Below are 17,234 nucleotides of genomic sequence, written 5' to 3'. Positions count from 1 at the left end.
AGAGAATATTTGACATTGAAATACTCATACAAGTGAATTAAAAAGTGCAGCTAATAAAGTGCAAACACAGCACTCGCTAGGAGTGTACACTAACAAATATATCAGAATAAAAAAAATAATAGAAATGGAAAGAACACATGAGAATGTATGACAATGAATAGCAATGACAGTATAACTACACATAAGTCAGAAGTTTAAAGAACGATTCAGGAAAACGTGAACTGGATGTTGAGAGGCATTTATTGAAAGAGATGTTTTAGTTTGTAAAGGCCGAGTGTTCCATACCTTGATGGCGGAGAAGCTCATGGTTTTCAGTCCGTAATTTGTGCGTGCCTCGGACAGCAAGATATTCCTGACAACACAAAAAGTCCTAAGGATGCCCCTTACAAACACCTAAGTCTCACATCCAATAAAAGAAGACGTATGAATGTCTCGTAGACTTCAGTAAACGGATGTTTATTAAATATCCCGAAAGAAGACGTGAATGGGTGGATGCGTGCGTGAGATCTGCATGCATCCACCCATTCATGTCTTCTATAGAATGTTTAATGGACATGGTATATATCATCCCATGTGGTTTTAATTATTCTACTTACTGATATTCTCACACATATATGCACGTTGCTTCATCAATTATTGTACATTTTCAGCGATCATTTTTAATGTGCCTGTACATATATATAGAACTTGTGGAACCCTTCATAAATATACACATATTAAATAAGCAGGTCAGAACACATAATGGAGCAGTAATTTCAACATTTGGAAAGTAACAAGCAAAAACAAAGGCAACAGAACCACTGAACATGTTATAGGCCTACAGTCACGTGGAAAAACAGGAGTGCATTGCATCGCTGTAAGAGTACATTGAGGGGTATTTAAAACATGTAAAGAAATGCTAGCCTTTCAAAAAGACAGTTCTTTCTGCTAACTAGCATGCGTCCTTCAAATGCTGCATGTACTGGTAATTTCTGGATACAGTGGAATGTGCAACATCCAAATATAATCCCATTATGATTCCAAGATGTCTTAAGGACAGGATGTCTTTAGGATCTCGCTTTTTGTCTCATTTGGGAGCCTTCATGGAGGTTTCCGGGAAATATCTGGGACATCCTTGGAAATTCCCACACATCCTAAGAAGCGCATTCTAGGGGAATCCAAAGGATGGCTCTGTGTTGTCTGGGATTTCTTCGGAAAGAGAAACGGGTATTATTAGAAAAAGTTGTATTTTATTGCCTACAATACAAAAAAGATTTGGATTATGTACCAGGCCGTAGGCAATCACAGCTAGGTCATATTTGCAATAAAAAGAATATTTAGGGAAGAAAATAGTGGAGCTGAATGAGCATAAAAAGCACTGTATGTTATTATGCGAAAAGCCTGTTCTTGAATATGCACTAATGGGCTAACGTAAGTTTTATATGCGAGTTCCCAAGATTCAATACAGTAGTTGAAATGACTACGAAGGAAGGCAAAATAGAGAGCAGATAGTGTAAGGAGCGTAAAAAAATTTGGCAGGCTTTCAGCTCAACACGAATACCATGAGTTGTTCTCATAATATGCGTCTCTCATAATCATATGGTGGTTTTGGAACGTTAAACCTCACATATCAATCAATTTTCTTCTTATTAAATCATTATGATGACTTAAGTTCCAAAAACAATCAAGTTTTACACTGAAAACTGTGCATTTGTCAGGTAAAAATATTTTACAGTTGTTAACATACACCGGGAGTGCGTTATCTTGCTTTTTCGACCGAGAACGGAAAATAACAAACTTTGCCTCATAAGAAATAAAAGCAAGATTGTTGTTAAGGCACCAGTTAATTACGCTCTGATGATCGCTGTTCAGCTGGGAGGTTAGGACAGGAATGGAGTCTGTGAGCTATAAAATGGTGGTGTTGTCTGCGTAAAGCAAGGATTGTGTGTTAGGTGATAAACGGTCATTCAGGTCATTTATGTAAATGAGAAATAGAAGAAGACCTAATGTTGATCCTTGTGGAACCCTTATATTGGTAGTTTTGGTGCCCGACAGCGCGCCTGAAATGGATACAACTTGTGTACGATTCAGTAAACAACTAGAAATGAAATCTTGTGGCCGACCAATTATACCATAGGAAGAGGGCTTCTTCAAAAGAATAACATGACCGATAGAATCAAAGGCTTGACTAAAGTCATTGAAGACTGATCCAAGGAATTTTCCGTCATCAATGGCGTTTCTGAAATTTTCAGTAAGATCAACTAGTGCAATAGATCGGTGGAAAGCCCTTGACGAAACCCAAATTGATGGGGCGACAAGAGTTGAAATTTGTCAAGGTATTTTGCAAGGGGACGGCAAATAATTTCTCAAAAACCTCACTGAAAAAATGGAATAATAGCGATGACCCTATCAGTGTTTATGAGTGACTTATCACCTTTCTTGTGAACAGGCACTATCTCGCTTTTTTTAGTTTGGAAGGAAAGATAGACTGCTTAAAGATTAAGTAAACGATATGGGCAAAAATAAAGGCGATGACATCAACAATGTCCTTCATGAATCTGGTAGATATGTTAAGTCCAGCGCTAGTTTTTTTTTAAACTTAAGATAGTGCTACAAACTTCAGCTTAGCAGATTGAAAAAAAATAAAGAGATTGCAATGGACGCTGGTCGTCGTTAGGACATGATTGCCCGGATTCCGCGCTGATACTGGAAAAATACTGGTTGAAAGCATTAGCAATGGCATCGTAAGTGTGAAAGGTTTTTCCGTCGTGATATATTTCCGTGATACAAGCTGCAGCTTTATCTTTATTCAGAAAGGAGTCAAGTATATACCATTGTTCTCCCGTATTCTTACAGACTTGTATTATTGAATTTCCATAGTGATTTCATTTCGCTTTCTTTATTATAAGGTTCAGTGTATTGCTATATTTTTTGCAACGTTCCTTAAAGCCATATTATAGGTTTTTTTCTAGATTTTCTGTATAGATTGTTTTTTTTTCGTAAACAGGCAAGAAGTGCCGGTGTTAACCAAGTGTTCTGGGTGGTTGTATTTAGCGAATAATTATCACCAGGACCATGTCACATGAGATCTGTGGGCAGACAACAAGCCGAAAAACTCACTTAAAATAACGCAAAGGTGCGAAATCTTCCTCATTCTTATAGCTTACCTAACTACCCACAATACACAGCGGTGCCTCCTGTCTCTTGCAACCCATTCTGAGGTTCCTGATGCTCTAACGAAGAATTTTATACGTGAAACGTCTTTCTTAATACGCCATGCAAAGGTCATACCTGCTCGTGAAAGCAATGAGCGGCTGAGAAAAGGAGTAAATTGATGTCAACGCTTTCGTCACAAGCGATGCGCTGAAGTAGGGAGAGTTGCCGGGAACTTCACCGGGCTTCAGCTGCTTGACTGAATGCCAGATTACTTTGGAGTGTTCTGATCTGATCACAGAGCTCTGAAATCATCGGCCAAGTGAGTTCCGAGCTTCGAATGTTGATCGGCGTGACGTAACAAGCCTGGCCAAAATGATCTGTAGTGCTACGAAGCCACCACCCGAATGTACACTGCCCAGTGACTAACATTAGCACAAGGCGACGGTTGCGGCCAGTTCTTTCTTGTACTAAGCTTTTCCTCCGGCGACCATGTTTCCAGCACTTATTTGCAAGCAAGAGAACATAACGATTCCGGCAGCAACTCTCTAGAGCACCAGCACATTCTGCTGAATACACCTAAATCACAAACGATTGTGCAATGAGAGCCCCAGATCCCTTACGAGAACGCGGTGCACTCCACCAGCGTGTTCTGGAGTACTCCAGAACAACTACACTCGATTACAAAGTTACAACACATGAAAACTGACAGTTCGGCCTACAGCCACCACTGCTCCTCCCACAGATAAATTGCAAGGATGGTCTATTCAGTGGGGTTCTCTCAATTTAGTCGCATCAAGCATTTCTCGTGTTTTTCAGGTGAATGATATTTTCATACAGGTACGCATTTTTGTCTGCTTCCAGGTCGGAAACATTAAAGTCCACAGATTTCTCAGAGATTCTTACATCGCTGCTTAGTCAGCCATATTGTTTTAGATAACAACTGCAATAATATGCGTAAAATAGGATGCAATACCAATAATATGCGTACTATTTACGTTAGCCGAAAAAAATCTCAGCTGGTTTGAATAGAAACGATCTAGTATGAAAGCTTTACACAGGTGAAAAACACACGCTGCTCTGTTGAATGGTCTGAGAGAGAGATAAATAAACGTTCATTAAGAAACAGTGTTCAAAGTGAGGTCCGGTGTCATCCTAAGGTGGGAGGACTCTTTAGTCCAGGAACCCTTCGGCTTCGACTGCCCTCTTGACCCTGGCGACGAGTTGTATGGGCTGAGTATAAACTTTTTCTTAGGTTGTAAGTGGATATATGCAGATGGGCTATATAATGAACAACGGAAACAATTCTCACCCAGTTGCAGTGTCGTGCCACTTTTCTTCGCAGGTTCACCTTCGCAGGTCCGATTGTTCACAGTGACCACCGTCTGAGCGGACACTTCGTACGTGGTGCCGGGTTCGAGACCCTTCAACAAGTGCGTCTGGTTCCGGGCCGGCACCGTGGTGTTAACGCATGGCGCCGTTTTTGAGCAGGCGCTGAGCCTCATGTTTTGTCCCCACTCACTCAACCAAAACACCTGGAGCTCTGTGGGACTTGTCGAATTCACGGTAAGCCCTTGAACGTGTGGGACTGAAAAGAGAGGTGCACATTAGCACGGTGAGCTCCGAACGAGAAACGCGGGCAATGAACGCAAAGTGTTTATTGTCCCCCAAAATAAGAGCTCAGGGAAATCAACTTAGGGTTCTAGTTCACACATGTATGTGGTGGCGTGGCAAACTCGAGACTAAACGAACGCTGTGCTGTCATGCAACATACAGGGTGTTTAAGCGAACCGAGCCAAGTATGACGAAGATAAAAAGTCGCAGCTTGACCATAAGGGCGAATAAATGACTGCGATAGCAACAGCAAGCAAATACTATTCGCATACCTGAGGCGCATCATCAGCTGTAGATATTATGAGGTGCGCTCCTTTACTTGCAAAATACATAGACACGTAATTCTGAAAACGCCCGTATTCCTTAAGCTGCGCTGAAAATGTGACGCTATGCATTATAAAATGCTTGGCCAAATATACGGCGACCCCGAGTTCTGTACAAGATTCTGTTTCCAGACACTACTACCAGATGTTTTTCCATGTTCTGACATATTCGCCCTAATGCTCCCACAACGTTATTATGTTACCTGTTTGTGGCTCATAGTTTTTAATTGTATTTTTGTGTGTCTTCATATACCCACTTCTGCCATGGCGCCAATAGCGATGCAGTATGTGTAAGCAAATAAATAAACAAATAAATAAATAGCGCTCATATCTCACGCAGCATCTCCAGACAGAAGGCTATCGTCTTTCTACGACATATGCAGCGATACATGCAGATACGCGTCTTTTTTTTTTTTGCGGACTTTGCGTTCAGTACTCACGTTTCGGGAATGATGTAAACTCTGCTACATCTGAGTCGCTCCGCCGGCCCTGGCTGTCGATTGCGTACAAGGTAAATGTATAACTACTGTTGTGCGATGGCAGCCGCCGCGTGAACTCTCTATCCTTGTAGTCGATGTGGGTCGTGGCGCACTCATCCTTGTGGCAGAGGGTCCCCATAAAACCGTCGAAGTTCGCTTCGAAGTCATAATCCCAAGTTGCGTTGTAAATGTTGTCACAAGACACTTCGACCTTCAAATTCGTGGGTGCAGCTGAAAAAAAAGCAAAATATCCAAATCCAACCGTTAAATGGGCGAAAAATGGAAGCTGTCACTTCGTTTGGACTTATAAATTGCACAGTGAAAACTCTGGCGTCAATATTGATCCTATGCTACATTCAGTATTAGAAGAGAAAGGTTATGGAAGAAGTTTCACTTTTAGATGACCAGCCAAAGTATTTCATGCTGACGCCAGATATTTCAAAGTGTTTTATAGAGTTTGGCAATATTGGCTCCACAAAAGTTTTTGAAACTTGAAATATTAAGCCTCTGACTTCATTTGCACTTAATCTACACCGAGTACGAATTACGTATGTCCCAGCAGACGCGCTGAATATACATGACGTCACGCCAACTGGTGGGAGAACTTTAATATGGTGTATCCAGCCGCATTTTCTTGTGTCTTCTTGCTTACCAAGCGTTGTGGTTCGCAATTGGGAAAGACATTTGCTAGAGAAAGCAATATCGTTTTTTTTATTAGTGTCTTTTTAAACAGTACGCAAATCATTCAAGCTGTGTCACTCGGTCACAAGTGGCGGATATTGATGAAACGGGCGCGGTCGCCAGAAAGACCACCAGACAGCTCACACCTATACGGCCGTGTTGTAGTGTCGCCGCTTATTTCGTGTTGCATCCTAAAAACAGCACAAGAACTGCTTCTCTCACTAGAGTATATTCTCTTACGTCACTAGTTATTGGATCAGATCCCATAAGTCAGCAAACATTTAGGTCACACACAGACTCACTAATAAAGCATACCTCACCCTCAGAGCCTACACAGACTCACGCTCACAGATGTTTTCCTCAACCGGACCCACTCGGACAAAGACTCGCTGAAATTTTTCTCAACCCGATTCACTTGTACGCAGACTCGCCAAAATATTACTCAAACGGAGCCCCGCCGTGGTGTTCTGGTGGCTAATGTACTCGGCTGCTGACCCGCAGATCGCGGGATCGAATCCTGGTTCCGGTGACTGCGTTTTCGATGGAGGCGAAAGTGCTGTAGGCCCCTCTGATCAGGTTTGGGTGCACGTCAAAGAACCCCAGGTGGTCGAAATTGCCTGGGCCCTCCACTACGGCGTCTCTCATAAACATATGGTGGTTTTGGGACGTTAAACCCTACATATCAATTACTTGACCGGACATGCAAACTCAGACTCACAGCTAGATCTAAGTCTGCGTCAGTCCTAACGAGTCGACTGATGGGTCAGTTCCCTGACCTATGCCAGATCCTAATGAGGTTAGCTGTTATCGTTACTTTGTAATAATTCTAGTTCGTTGTTATCCTATACCGCCCATGCAGCGAGTGTGATTTTGTTTACGTGCTCCTAAATAAACTACACTCCACGACATATTGGGCGCTATCAGACAGGGACGTGAGAGAGAGACGACAACAAAATGCGCTGTCCCTCTCACGTTTTTTATTGATGTGTGGGGCTTAACGTCCCAAAGCCACCACATGATCATGGGAGACGCCGTAGTGGAGAGCTCCGGAAATTTTGTCCACCTGGGGTTCTTTAACGTGCACCGAAATCTGATCACACGGGCCTACAACATTTCCACCTCCATCGGAAATGCAGCCGCCGCAGCCGGGATTCGATCCCGCGACCTACCTGCGGGTCAGCAACCGAGTACCTTAGCCACTAGACCAGCGCGGCGAGGCTCCCTCCCACGTCGCACATGGTTAGCGCTCAAGAGAGAGTTTGAGATTCGGGGGCACAAGACCCCAACAAGCAGCGCTGCGTAGGTTGCCCTGGCCTTCCGGTGATTACCAGAGTTGAAGAGTTGGGTCAAACGCACATAGCGCCACAAGTGGCGAAATTAAATATTATGCGAGACGCAGGCCATACGGCACAGCGGCTCGCACTGCCCCTTCTTAATTTCGCTGGCGACCCAAGACGCCTTGGGGGCCCACGCTAGTTTTCAATTTTCGGGCCTTGTGTCAACACAAACGCAAGAACCCAAGATCAGCTTAGGTTCTGCGCATGCGCCCTGGCGGGCCGCAAAGTTCTTGTGTCCCAAAGCTCCTTGGAGCCCCAACTCTCAAACTCTCTTATGTCGTGTAGTTCCGTTTAGCAACATGCCCAAAAATGGCATTGCTAAAACTATAATCAGCTACAACCGGAAAATCAGTACGACCTTCTCCTCCAAAAAATGCTGCGAGCGGCCCATATATGTGTGTAATAATGTCGTACTAGTGGTCTTCATTGTAACTTTAAGTACTATTTGACTACTAATGTAAATACCACGCAGAATATTTATTAAAAAATTGTTTATCAAAAAAAATTGTTTCCACGATATTTAATATAAACATTTATTTGGATTTTCGCCAGAAAGTTTTATTTTGTTCAAAAACCAGACACAAAGATTGTGAAAATTGGCTACGTTGAGGAGGTGTCAGAGACATATACTGTACATTTCGAAAATAGGCTAGTACAATTGGAAATTTGTCTGAGTGAAAAAGTGACGGATGTGGGAGGAGCCCACATTTATTGCTAGGTTGCAACTAACTATGAATTATCTGGAAGCCCTACTTCACATTTGGTTTGTAAATAGTCAATCTCGGTTAAGTAAATGAAGATTAGATATGTATCACGTTTGACGACTTTTTCAAACCCAGAAGCCCTAAGATACACGTTCCATCGAACTAACTATTGATTTGTCAAAATGGTTGATTGGGTGAGTTAGTTATTCATTGTTTGAAATTAGAGTGCATTACGTAGACGCGGACGTAGAAGCGCTTGTCTCTGTTTATCCTGTCCACATCTATTAGTGCTCTCTTATTTCAAACAATGCTGACCATTGATATGCCAAAATGTTGAGTTGAGAAAAAACCGGCACTGTCCTTTCCCACAGCCAATGAAAATGTTGCAAGCAGCGCCACGCATGCCGATATGTTTCGGCACAGACTAGCTTCCACTTACGAAGGTGGCGTTCGCCGATGGCTTCAGTCGGCTTGTCAGCTTGACCCCTCTCTTTTCTTGTTTGGCGCTGAAACGATAGAGGAGAATAACAAAAACCCCACCCCGCCTTGAATAATATTGTCGTGAAAATTAAGCAAGTAGCATTATTCTTTAGTATCAGCCTCTACCCATTAATATGGGTTGTGGGCGCTTTTATGATGTGTGTGCCTTTTAACGTAAACATGCTAAATGCAGCAAATCAGCAATTGTATAAACTATTGGGGAGATAATTAGTTTTTTAAGTGATAGGTTGGACGTAGCGCGCCTCCATGATACAATGTTCACTTGGCTGTGGTTCCGAGGGTCGTAGGGTCGATAGCGATCGCGACGGTTGCAACTCAACGCATAAAAATGTATGGGGGTCAACGTCCCAAAACCACCATATCATTGTGGCTAATCCTGTAGTGGAGGGCTCTGTAAATGTTTTGCCATTTGTTGTTTTTTAACCTGTACTGACATCACCGATTCCACAGGCCGCAACCATTTTGCCTGCACTAAACTGCGACCGCCGTAACCGGAATCGAACCCATGACCTTTGAATCATCGGCTGAGCACTGTAGCATTGGCATATTTTCTCAAAATACAGCAGCTCAAACGGCTGTTTGGCCGCTCTAAGCGCGATTCATATTACGCGTGAAACAAAACACGGCGGTACAGTACGTGTCGGGTTCATTCGACACACATGGCGCAATACACTGAGCCAACATTCCCTGACAATTTTCGTTTGCGAGCAACGCCCCGGTGCAATATGACCAAGTAGTTATTCGAGGCTGTTTATGTGGTTCCTCCAGAAGTCTTATCACTGCCCTTTGGAAAGGGCCCAACGCGTGGACTTTGTGGCATGTAGCTATTCGCATGCACGCTCGCAGCAGTGTCCCACGCCATAAGGCTTCTTGAATAAACTATGCCGATAACAGCCTCCTCAGACAGCTCACTTCGAGCCTCGTTATCGGAGTCTATTTCTATCACGAAGATAACACAAGCGTCACTGAGCAAAGCGGCTGTGCTCTAAACAGCAGACTAGTTCAAGGAAACCAGTTGTTGTCCCCACATGCTATACTGTGAAGAGATGTTGAAATGTGGGCCTTTGTCAAGCTGCCTCTTCTGGAGGGCAGCTTTTACCTGCAGCTGTCCTTCATCAAACTATTGATGAAAAATAAAGATTATTATTATTATTATTATTATTATTATTATTATTATTATTATTATTATTATTAATATTATTATTATTATTATTATTATTATTATTATTATTATTATTATTATTATTATTATTAATAAATGACAGTGACCAGATGCGTTTTTGATAATTTCAAATCAAGGGACCTCGGCCATGACTCTTACGTTGCTCCAGGCTGAATTTTCTGTCGCAGTATGGTTTTCATGCAATGCTCACTTGCAAGTGACCAACTCACAGTGCCCAGAGTACTGACAGTTGGGCGAGTTGCCACTGATTCATGGCCTAAACATGCGCAACAAAAACACGAATGAGAACAGACAGACACCACGGGCGCAAACTCACCAATGAGTTGTTGAAAACAGTATCCTTTCTCCGGTGGAACACGCAAAATAGAGCACATGCTCTGGCGGTGTCCCTAATTACGTGGGGACAGGGACCTCACAGAACGAACACTGACTTGGCCCTCAAGTGCTCAGAGTATCGTCTTCAACACGGGGCAGCCTGCAGAGCCTGCCATGTGCCGGTTCTTCCGTTGCTAGTGTAAGGTAGCGAACCAAGCCAGAGCTTCGTTAACCTCCCTGCCTCTCCTCTCCCTTTCTCTCTCTCCCGAATTGGGAGCTCCTCACGTTGCTGCTCTAAAGGGTGGCACTTCACGTGCTTTGCAATAAGCGTCTACCATACTATCCCAGCATTCAACGCCGTCGAGGCTAGCGAGACTTCTTGTTGTAAGCATGTTCGCACCAAGAGACGGCTCATCCAGTTCATCCTTGTTTTGCGCCCACAATGTGACTTTCTCTAACTTCTACGCAGCACGGGTGATAGTCGATTTATTATCACACTCGACGGCTTACCGAAAGGTCGCAGGATCTAATCCTTGTCGCGGTGACTGCATTTCGTTAGGGAGAGAAAATGCTTGAGAAATTTAGATATGAGGGCACGTTCAAGAAAACCAGATACTAGAAATTCGGAGGGGGGGGGGGGGAAGGCCTCCACTTCGACAAGTGCTTATACTGGGCGTCACTGTTCTTTCTCAGGTCTTGCGATGAATGCGCACATCCCAGTATCTAGGAAAAAGAAATAAATAAGAGTAGCCTATGACTAGGAGTGCCAAGACTGCAGCAAGAGCGGTGCCTACCTTGTTTCGTCATTCTCTCTCTCTCTCTCTCTATATATATATATATATATAGGCAGGCATGGTGGTTGAGTGGCCGTAGCGTTGCATATAGTCCAGTAGATCCTCCGTGAGTGGTCACAACGTAGTTTATTTCGACGTTTCGGCCTAGAGTCTGGCCTTCATCAGGATCCTGATGAAGGCCAGACTCTAAGCCGAAACGTCGATATAAACCACGTTGTGACCACTCACGGAGGATCTACTGGACTATATATATATATATATATATATATATATATATATTTGTGTGTGTGTGTGTGTAGACTCCTCTTGCATTTCATCTTTGTCTCCGTATTTTATTTTTCTGTATTGCTCTCTACTGTTTTTCAGGTTGTCTGTCATGTCCGTTTCTTTCTAATTACTCTCACTTTACGTCTGTTATCTTCAGCCTTTCTGTTGTTATTCCCTTTACTTCACTCCGTACTTCTTTCTCACTTCTATCGCGTTACTTTTCTCTTTTTTCTTTTTCTCTATCTTTAATTTATCGCCATCTTTCGCGTGTTTCCCTCGTTCCACTTCATCGAGTATATTTTTCATTTAACGGCCGCTCCTGCTGCGTTCCGTCGTAGAGTTTTACCCAGGTACTCTGCCACACACACCCACCCAAATACTTTATTTAGCACTATGGAGCACAAGTTACCGACAAGTTATTTTGCCGTTAATACCGAAACCCTCCTTTGTAGCGTCTATTCTCCCCCGTCCCGCAAGTGTGGACTGAGACGCGATCCGAGTCACGTCCCATGCCATGTGATTGATTCGTCCGCGATCACGTCCGTCTAGTAAGCACAGCTTCGCAGTCTTTTCCACGGATCGCGCTTGAGCGGCGATGCGTAAGAAAAAAAAATGCAATGATAGACCCGGCAGAGAGGAGGCTTAACGAGGAGATGAGAAACCGGTAGGAGGAAAGGAGAGTTGCCCCTCAGCGCGGCAAGCGCACGGCAATCTCACCCGGTTTGTGCCAAGCTGCATACGGAAGCTGAATCGCGGGGAAAACTTCAAGGGCGCGCGATGGCTGTAAACAGAGTCAGCCGGACCGGCGTTTCGCACGCGACTCGTCCCGCCGCCGCTGTTGCCGAGACCGGTATGCCGCCGTCTGTGTCTGGGGCCCGTAAGGCGGGACTTTGACCCTTCGAGACGGCCTTGTGCAGTAGGTGTCAAATAAAACTCGAGCAGAGGCAAGTATTTGCCACGTGCAAATAACGGTGCACAAGAAACTTAGTATCATATTCTGTATATTTCTTAACGAGAGACCTATTGTAGCTGCTGCTACAGACAATATTATTGGCTGATGATGCATTTTTGAAAGGAGATTCACACTCTCCACACAAGCGTAATCGCCATCAACGTAATTGTTTTGTATTCCCTAAAGTATTTTTCGCTTTGAAGTATTGAAACCCTTCGTATATAAAGGTTATTTTTATGTTAATTACATTCATGTTTGGTCACGTTATTCAAGCATTATTTTATTTGTTAGTCACACAAATTACTTATTTATGTTGTTGCTTGGGCCAATGCTGTCATCTATTTGGGTTTTTATACATATGTCACTTGCTTGTAGCAACTGTCACATGGGCTTATTTTCTTACTCAATGTTATTGTTACACTGAGCATTGTTTCGTTTTAGTGGGATTAACGCTTGACAGGACTCAGGTGTTTTTTTTTTGAAGGCTTTATGTCTTTTCGCCGTTCACCGAGGCAAATTGTACCTTTTCTCAAGTTAATCGTCTGAAGTAAACTTCAACTTCAGTGGTACAGTTTGCGCCCTTCAGTTATTCACATTGACAGGCGGCCGCTTTCGGTTTGCCAGCACTGCGCAACTACGCACCTTTTCGTGGTGATAACGAGAGAGCGGGAAACTATACCTTGGCAAACGCTTGCCGCTGTTATGTTTTCAGTTGACGGAAGGTGTGGGAGTCTATAGTTAACAAGGCAAATGAAGCACACGTTTTACGAAGGGTGGGCTTAGGCGCCAACTAGCAACTGGTGTTTCATTGCGGATGAATCGCGGTAAATACAAAACTGGTATCAGCAACGACAACAAAAAATCATTAAAAATGAGCAAAAGAGAGAGAAATAGAGAGGAAATGCAGGGAGGTTAACCAAGCTTGGCTCGGTTGGCTACCCTACACTTGGGGTGGGGCAAAAGGAGAATAATAGAACAGAAAGAGACAGAAAAGAAGAGGAGTATGAAAGAGAAGCATAAATAGATCCTGGGACCTTGGCCGACGGCTTCCCATACGCGCAAAGCCACGAAAGCCCCCTTGTACTTTTTAAGGACCACCAAACTTCACGACCGCTTGTGAAAAAAAAATGAGCAAGGCATGATAGATAGATATTCTATGCAGTGAACAAGCGGAAGTCACGATCATGCGACCCCGGTAGGAAAACGGATGTCGGTGTCAGACGAGATGTTTTGATCGTGATTTGATCACGTGTAATCTGGATCCCATTTCCTAGTTGTAGCTGGCTTCTCTATACGCAAGGTGCACAATTGAATCAAGTACAGTTAATGAATTTTTTTTTCGATTGGTATTAGTTGGCATCGGCAGTGCAACGTATGACACCAGCACAGTTCTTTGTCCATACGGCCAAAGAAAATGGCAATGTCGCAGCTCTTTCACGTTCATAATTTACCACACGTATGTGTATATATATATATATATATATATATATATATATATATATATATATATATATATATATATATATATATATATATATATATTAATTTATTCATCGTGGCGTACGCATTAAACCCAGCTGTTTGTGAAATAATGTGCATCCTGTTCCTTCCGTACACCATCTTAAATTATGCACTGTTACCTCATGCTTAATTAACAACCAATTAGCTCGTGATACGTTATTCCACACTTGTGTATCAAAACTCTTTTCACTACTTAGGTCGACTACTGGCTAAGAAGGAGCAATATCCATTAATGTAGTACGCATAGAAGTGACAGGTAAATTTATTAGTGAAGGATATAGAAAACAGGCTTGGAATAAAACACGGTGATTTGTACGAGAAGATACAATCATATTTGTGTGAGAACTAACTCTGTCATGCTATCGTAATAAGAAAGAGATTAGAATTCGTAAAAGGTTGTCTGCCGTGACTTATGGTTGAGTGGCGCCATGGATGCGTTATATTTCTTTAACGGCTTGATCAGCGCTTGTGACTGCGCTAAGAAAAACTACCTTTTCGTAAAATAAAATAGGCTAAGAAATAGCGTTCATATACTGTCCCTTTTTTTTTTCTGTGCCCGAATATTTTCCAGCCCTGTTTCGCTAAGCTCTTGCTATTGCGTCAAAGTGCCGATACCGGAACCACTCGGGCGCCCCTCCCCTTTCTCGAGTTCCAGCCCTTATCGGGATTTCTGTAGCACTTCTGCAGATAATCTGCGTCCTGACAGCTGCAAGAGGCTGACAACAAAGCAGGAGGTCTTGCACTTGTCGTCAGGCTATTATTGCTTCTTTTTTTTACATCTGTAGGGGTGGGAGAGAGAAAATTGTTTTAATGGGAAGCTGGAGAGGTTTGCCGGGTTTTTCACCTGACAGGCTATTCCAGTTGCCGGGTGATGACAACGATATATGCAATGATACACACACCACATACAGTTACATACACGCATAACAGTCACATAACGCAGTCTCTCACACGCACTGCACAACTTACAACATTTCCTTCAAGCCTGTGGCCCGTCGCTTTTGTGCACAATGTAACGTCGTTGAAGACATCAATCATATCCTCTCTGAGGGGTGGGGGTGAGCGTTACACTTAAGTCGGTATCAATTATAAACGGTTTACGATGCTTCGCCTTTCCACATAAGATGTTTAGAAGTAATCCAAATTTTAAGCGTTGTCGCTGCAGATTGCAAATATTTGACTGTCAGATCTAAGAGCTGTTGCCTGTGGCGCTTGTATCCACACGTGCTAGCACCCAATAAATTCAGTGCTCTTGCAGCCGGTATGCTATCGACCTGGCAGTCACCAACGTGATCAACTGGCAAAATCTTCTGGACGAAATCAAACGACGAGCCGGTTAAATCTTTTCCGGCATGTTGCGACTATCGGAAGAAACTTGATCCTAATGAATGGGCTTGTTAATCAACAAACAAATAATGGTGTAAAAAGCAGATAGTCTACTCCCCTCCTATTTTCTTCGTTCAGCGAAATGGGAGCGCAGAGAAAAACACAAAGGACGAAGCGAGGAACCACACAACACGAGCGTTTGAGCGCTCGTGTTGTGTGGTTCCTCGCTTCGTCCTTTGTGTTTTTCTCTGCGCTCCCAGTTCGCTGAACGAAGAAAATGAATTACCAACTGGCCCACATTTTGATCCTCCCCTCCTATTGTCACTTTCGTGTCGTAAATGTTCTTAGACCTTATCACCACGACGGTTGATATCACAAAAAATTTATTTGCTTTTGTGTGAACATGCTTTGCCAATGGCCGGTCACTTCCGCTGAAGTATCCTCTATCCAGTTACACCCTATCGACAAAATGCCTTTTTCGAAATTGTGAAGTTAACTTTCTTGCTACGCAATGAGAACAACTAATGGCTACTATTATCACTGCAAACTGGCTGTTCAAGCGCGGTTTGCTTGAACAGCCTGAAAAATGTAGAGTTGGCTCTTTTGATATAAAAACTAATATTAAATAGACAAGCCCTCGCACATTCAACTGAGCCTGCATCTCTGCTTGAAGCACGACAAGTGCCGCCGATACTTAGGTAAATGTGCAGAGCAAAGAAGCGCACTTGCCAATTATGAAAAGCGTCCATTACGAGCGTTACGCACTGACGTGACACAATCCATCCAATCACGAATACTCAATCGTGTGATGTCATCAACTTTCTGCTTGTTCAATACAGTTGAGGTACCCGCCCACATGCACACATGTTCAATTGGCTGGTTTTATGTCTAAAACTTGAATTTCCTGGCCAATTTCGTTACCGATTCTGACGTTATTGCTCTCTCAAAGCTCATACTTTAGGTAGGAATGACAACCTTCTACTTTCTATACGCCTGTCACATGCACTAGCACATAACCATAGCTTACGGTTTAAAAAGATACGAATTTTCCTGGCTCCCCGACGTGGGTGGTTGACAAGCGCGGCGCGATGTCGAGGGCGGAGCTTGTACGCAGTCTGAAGTTATAACCGGCTTCAGTGAATACGACACACGGCACTTACCTTGGCACTGACGCCGGCGCATTCATTTCCAAGCACGAGCAGGACGAGTGAGACCGCCGATAGACGAAATGCGATGCCGCGCGACGCCATGACGCTGACTAGTGCACCGGATGAGCCCGTCGGCGCTTGTGCTGGCGTTGGCCGATCAACGCCCACTCTTTCGCTTGCAGGAGACTTATCGCGTTACCCACCTCTTACTCTCCCGTCTCTCTTGCTCTCTCTTCTTTTCCCTCTCTCTCTCTGTGTGTATGCTTTCCAGCGCGGAAGAGAGAGACGTGCTCGTTGTAATAGAGCAGAGAAACCGCTGCTCCAGCAACACTGCCTTGCAATCGCGTGCGTATTGCGGGGGGGCGGGGAGGGTTCACCTGTCCAGCCCGTATAAATATAGCACGCCGTTCAGGAACAAGCGGGTTACGTAATGCGTACGCAACACCCCTTACATTGTTAGTCGCATCTTATTGAAAATTATTTTTCGCTTAGCTTGCGGTTCAGTGCAGAATGGAAAGTTGGGCTACTTGGAATGTTCGCATGATTGAATAAGCGTTAGAGACCAAGACAAAGCACCACACAACGCACAGGATGGGCGCTGTCTCGCGATTGAAGTACTTATTTCGAAAACCGTAACGGGAAAACAAGGTAGCGCATGGCAGCCATGCACAAAGGTGATACAGTAAGACGAACGATTTCACAACAACGCGTGCATGCAATATCGGGTGACAAGTTTCAATTTCCCTCAAGTATGCGCACGTGTTGTTGCAAAATGATTTGCCTCACACTTTCATATTTGAGCATGTCTGCTACAACAAAGTGCCCATCCAGTACACTTTGATATTTAGACCCCGTCTCTAGCGCTGCGTCAAACATGATTTAGTTTGCTTTGTGACCATAACCGTTAAACCACAAGTTTCAGGGCGGAATGCGCACTTAAGCAGCTTCGCCCTTAAA

The 17,234-nt window shown here is 43.7% G+C and overlaps 1 protein-coding gene across 1 annotated transcript in view; it reads right to left on the bottom strand.

Moving 5' to 3' along the window:
• Window positions 1-16,450, bottom strand: part of LOC119164177 (fibronectin) — a 35,760-nt gene extending 19,310 nt beyond the window's left edge. The window contains exons 1-4 of the mRNA XM_037416301.2: window positions 16,290-16,450; window positions 8,710-8,776; window positions 5,510-5,779; window positions 4,445-4,720 (exon numbers count right to left, since the gene is read on the bottom strand). Coding sequence (XP_037272198.2) covers window positions 4,445-4,720; window positions 5,510-5,779; window positions 8,710-8,776; window positions 16,290-16,379 — 703 coding nt within the window. The 5' untranslated portion in view covers window positions 16,380-16,450. The remainder of the gene's footprint in view (window positions 1-4,444; window positions 4,721-5,509; window positions 5,780-8,709; window positions 8,777-16,289) is intronic.
• Window positions 16,451-17,234: the final 784 nt, after the last annotated feature.

Source organism: Rhipicephalus microplus, chromosome 8 (genome assembly GCF_043290135.1).
Source record: "Rhipicephalus microplus isolate Deutch F79 chromosome 8, USDA_Rmic, whole genome shotgun sequence".
NCBI lineage: Eukaryota > Metazoa > Arthropoda > Arachnida > Ixodida > Ixodidae > Rhipicephalus > Rhipicephalus microplus.
The sequence above is the reverse complement of the archived record's forward strand: the minus strand, read 5'-3'. Positions and strand labels throughout refer to the sequence as shown.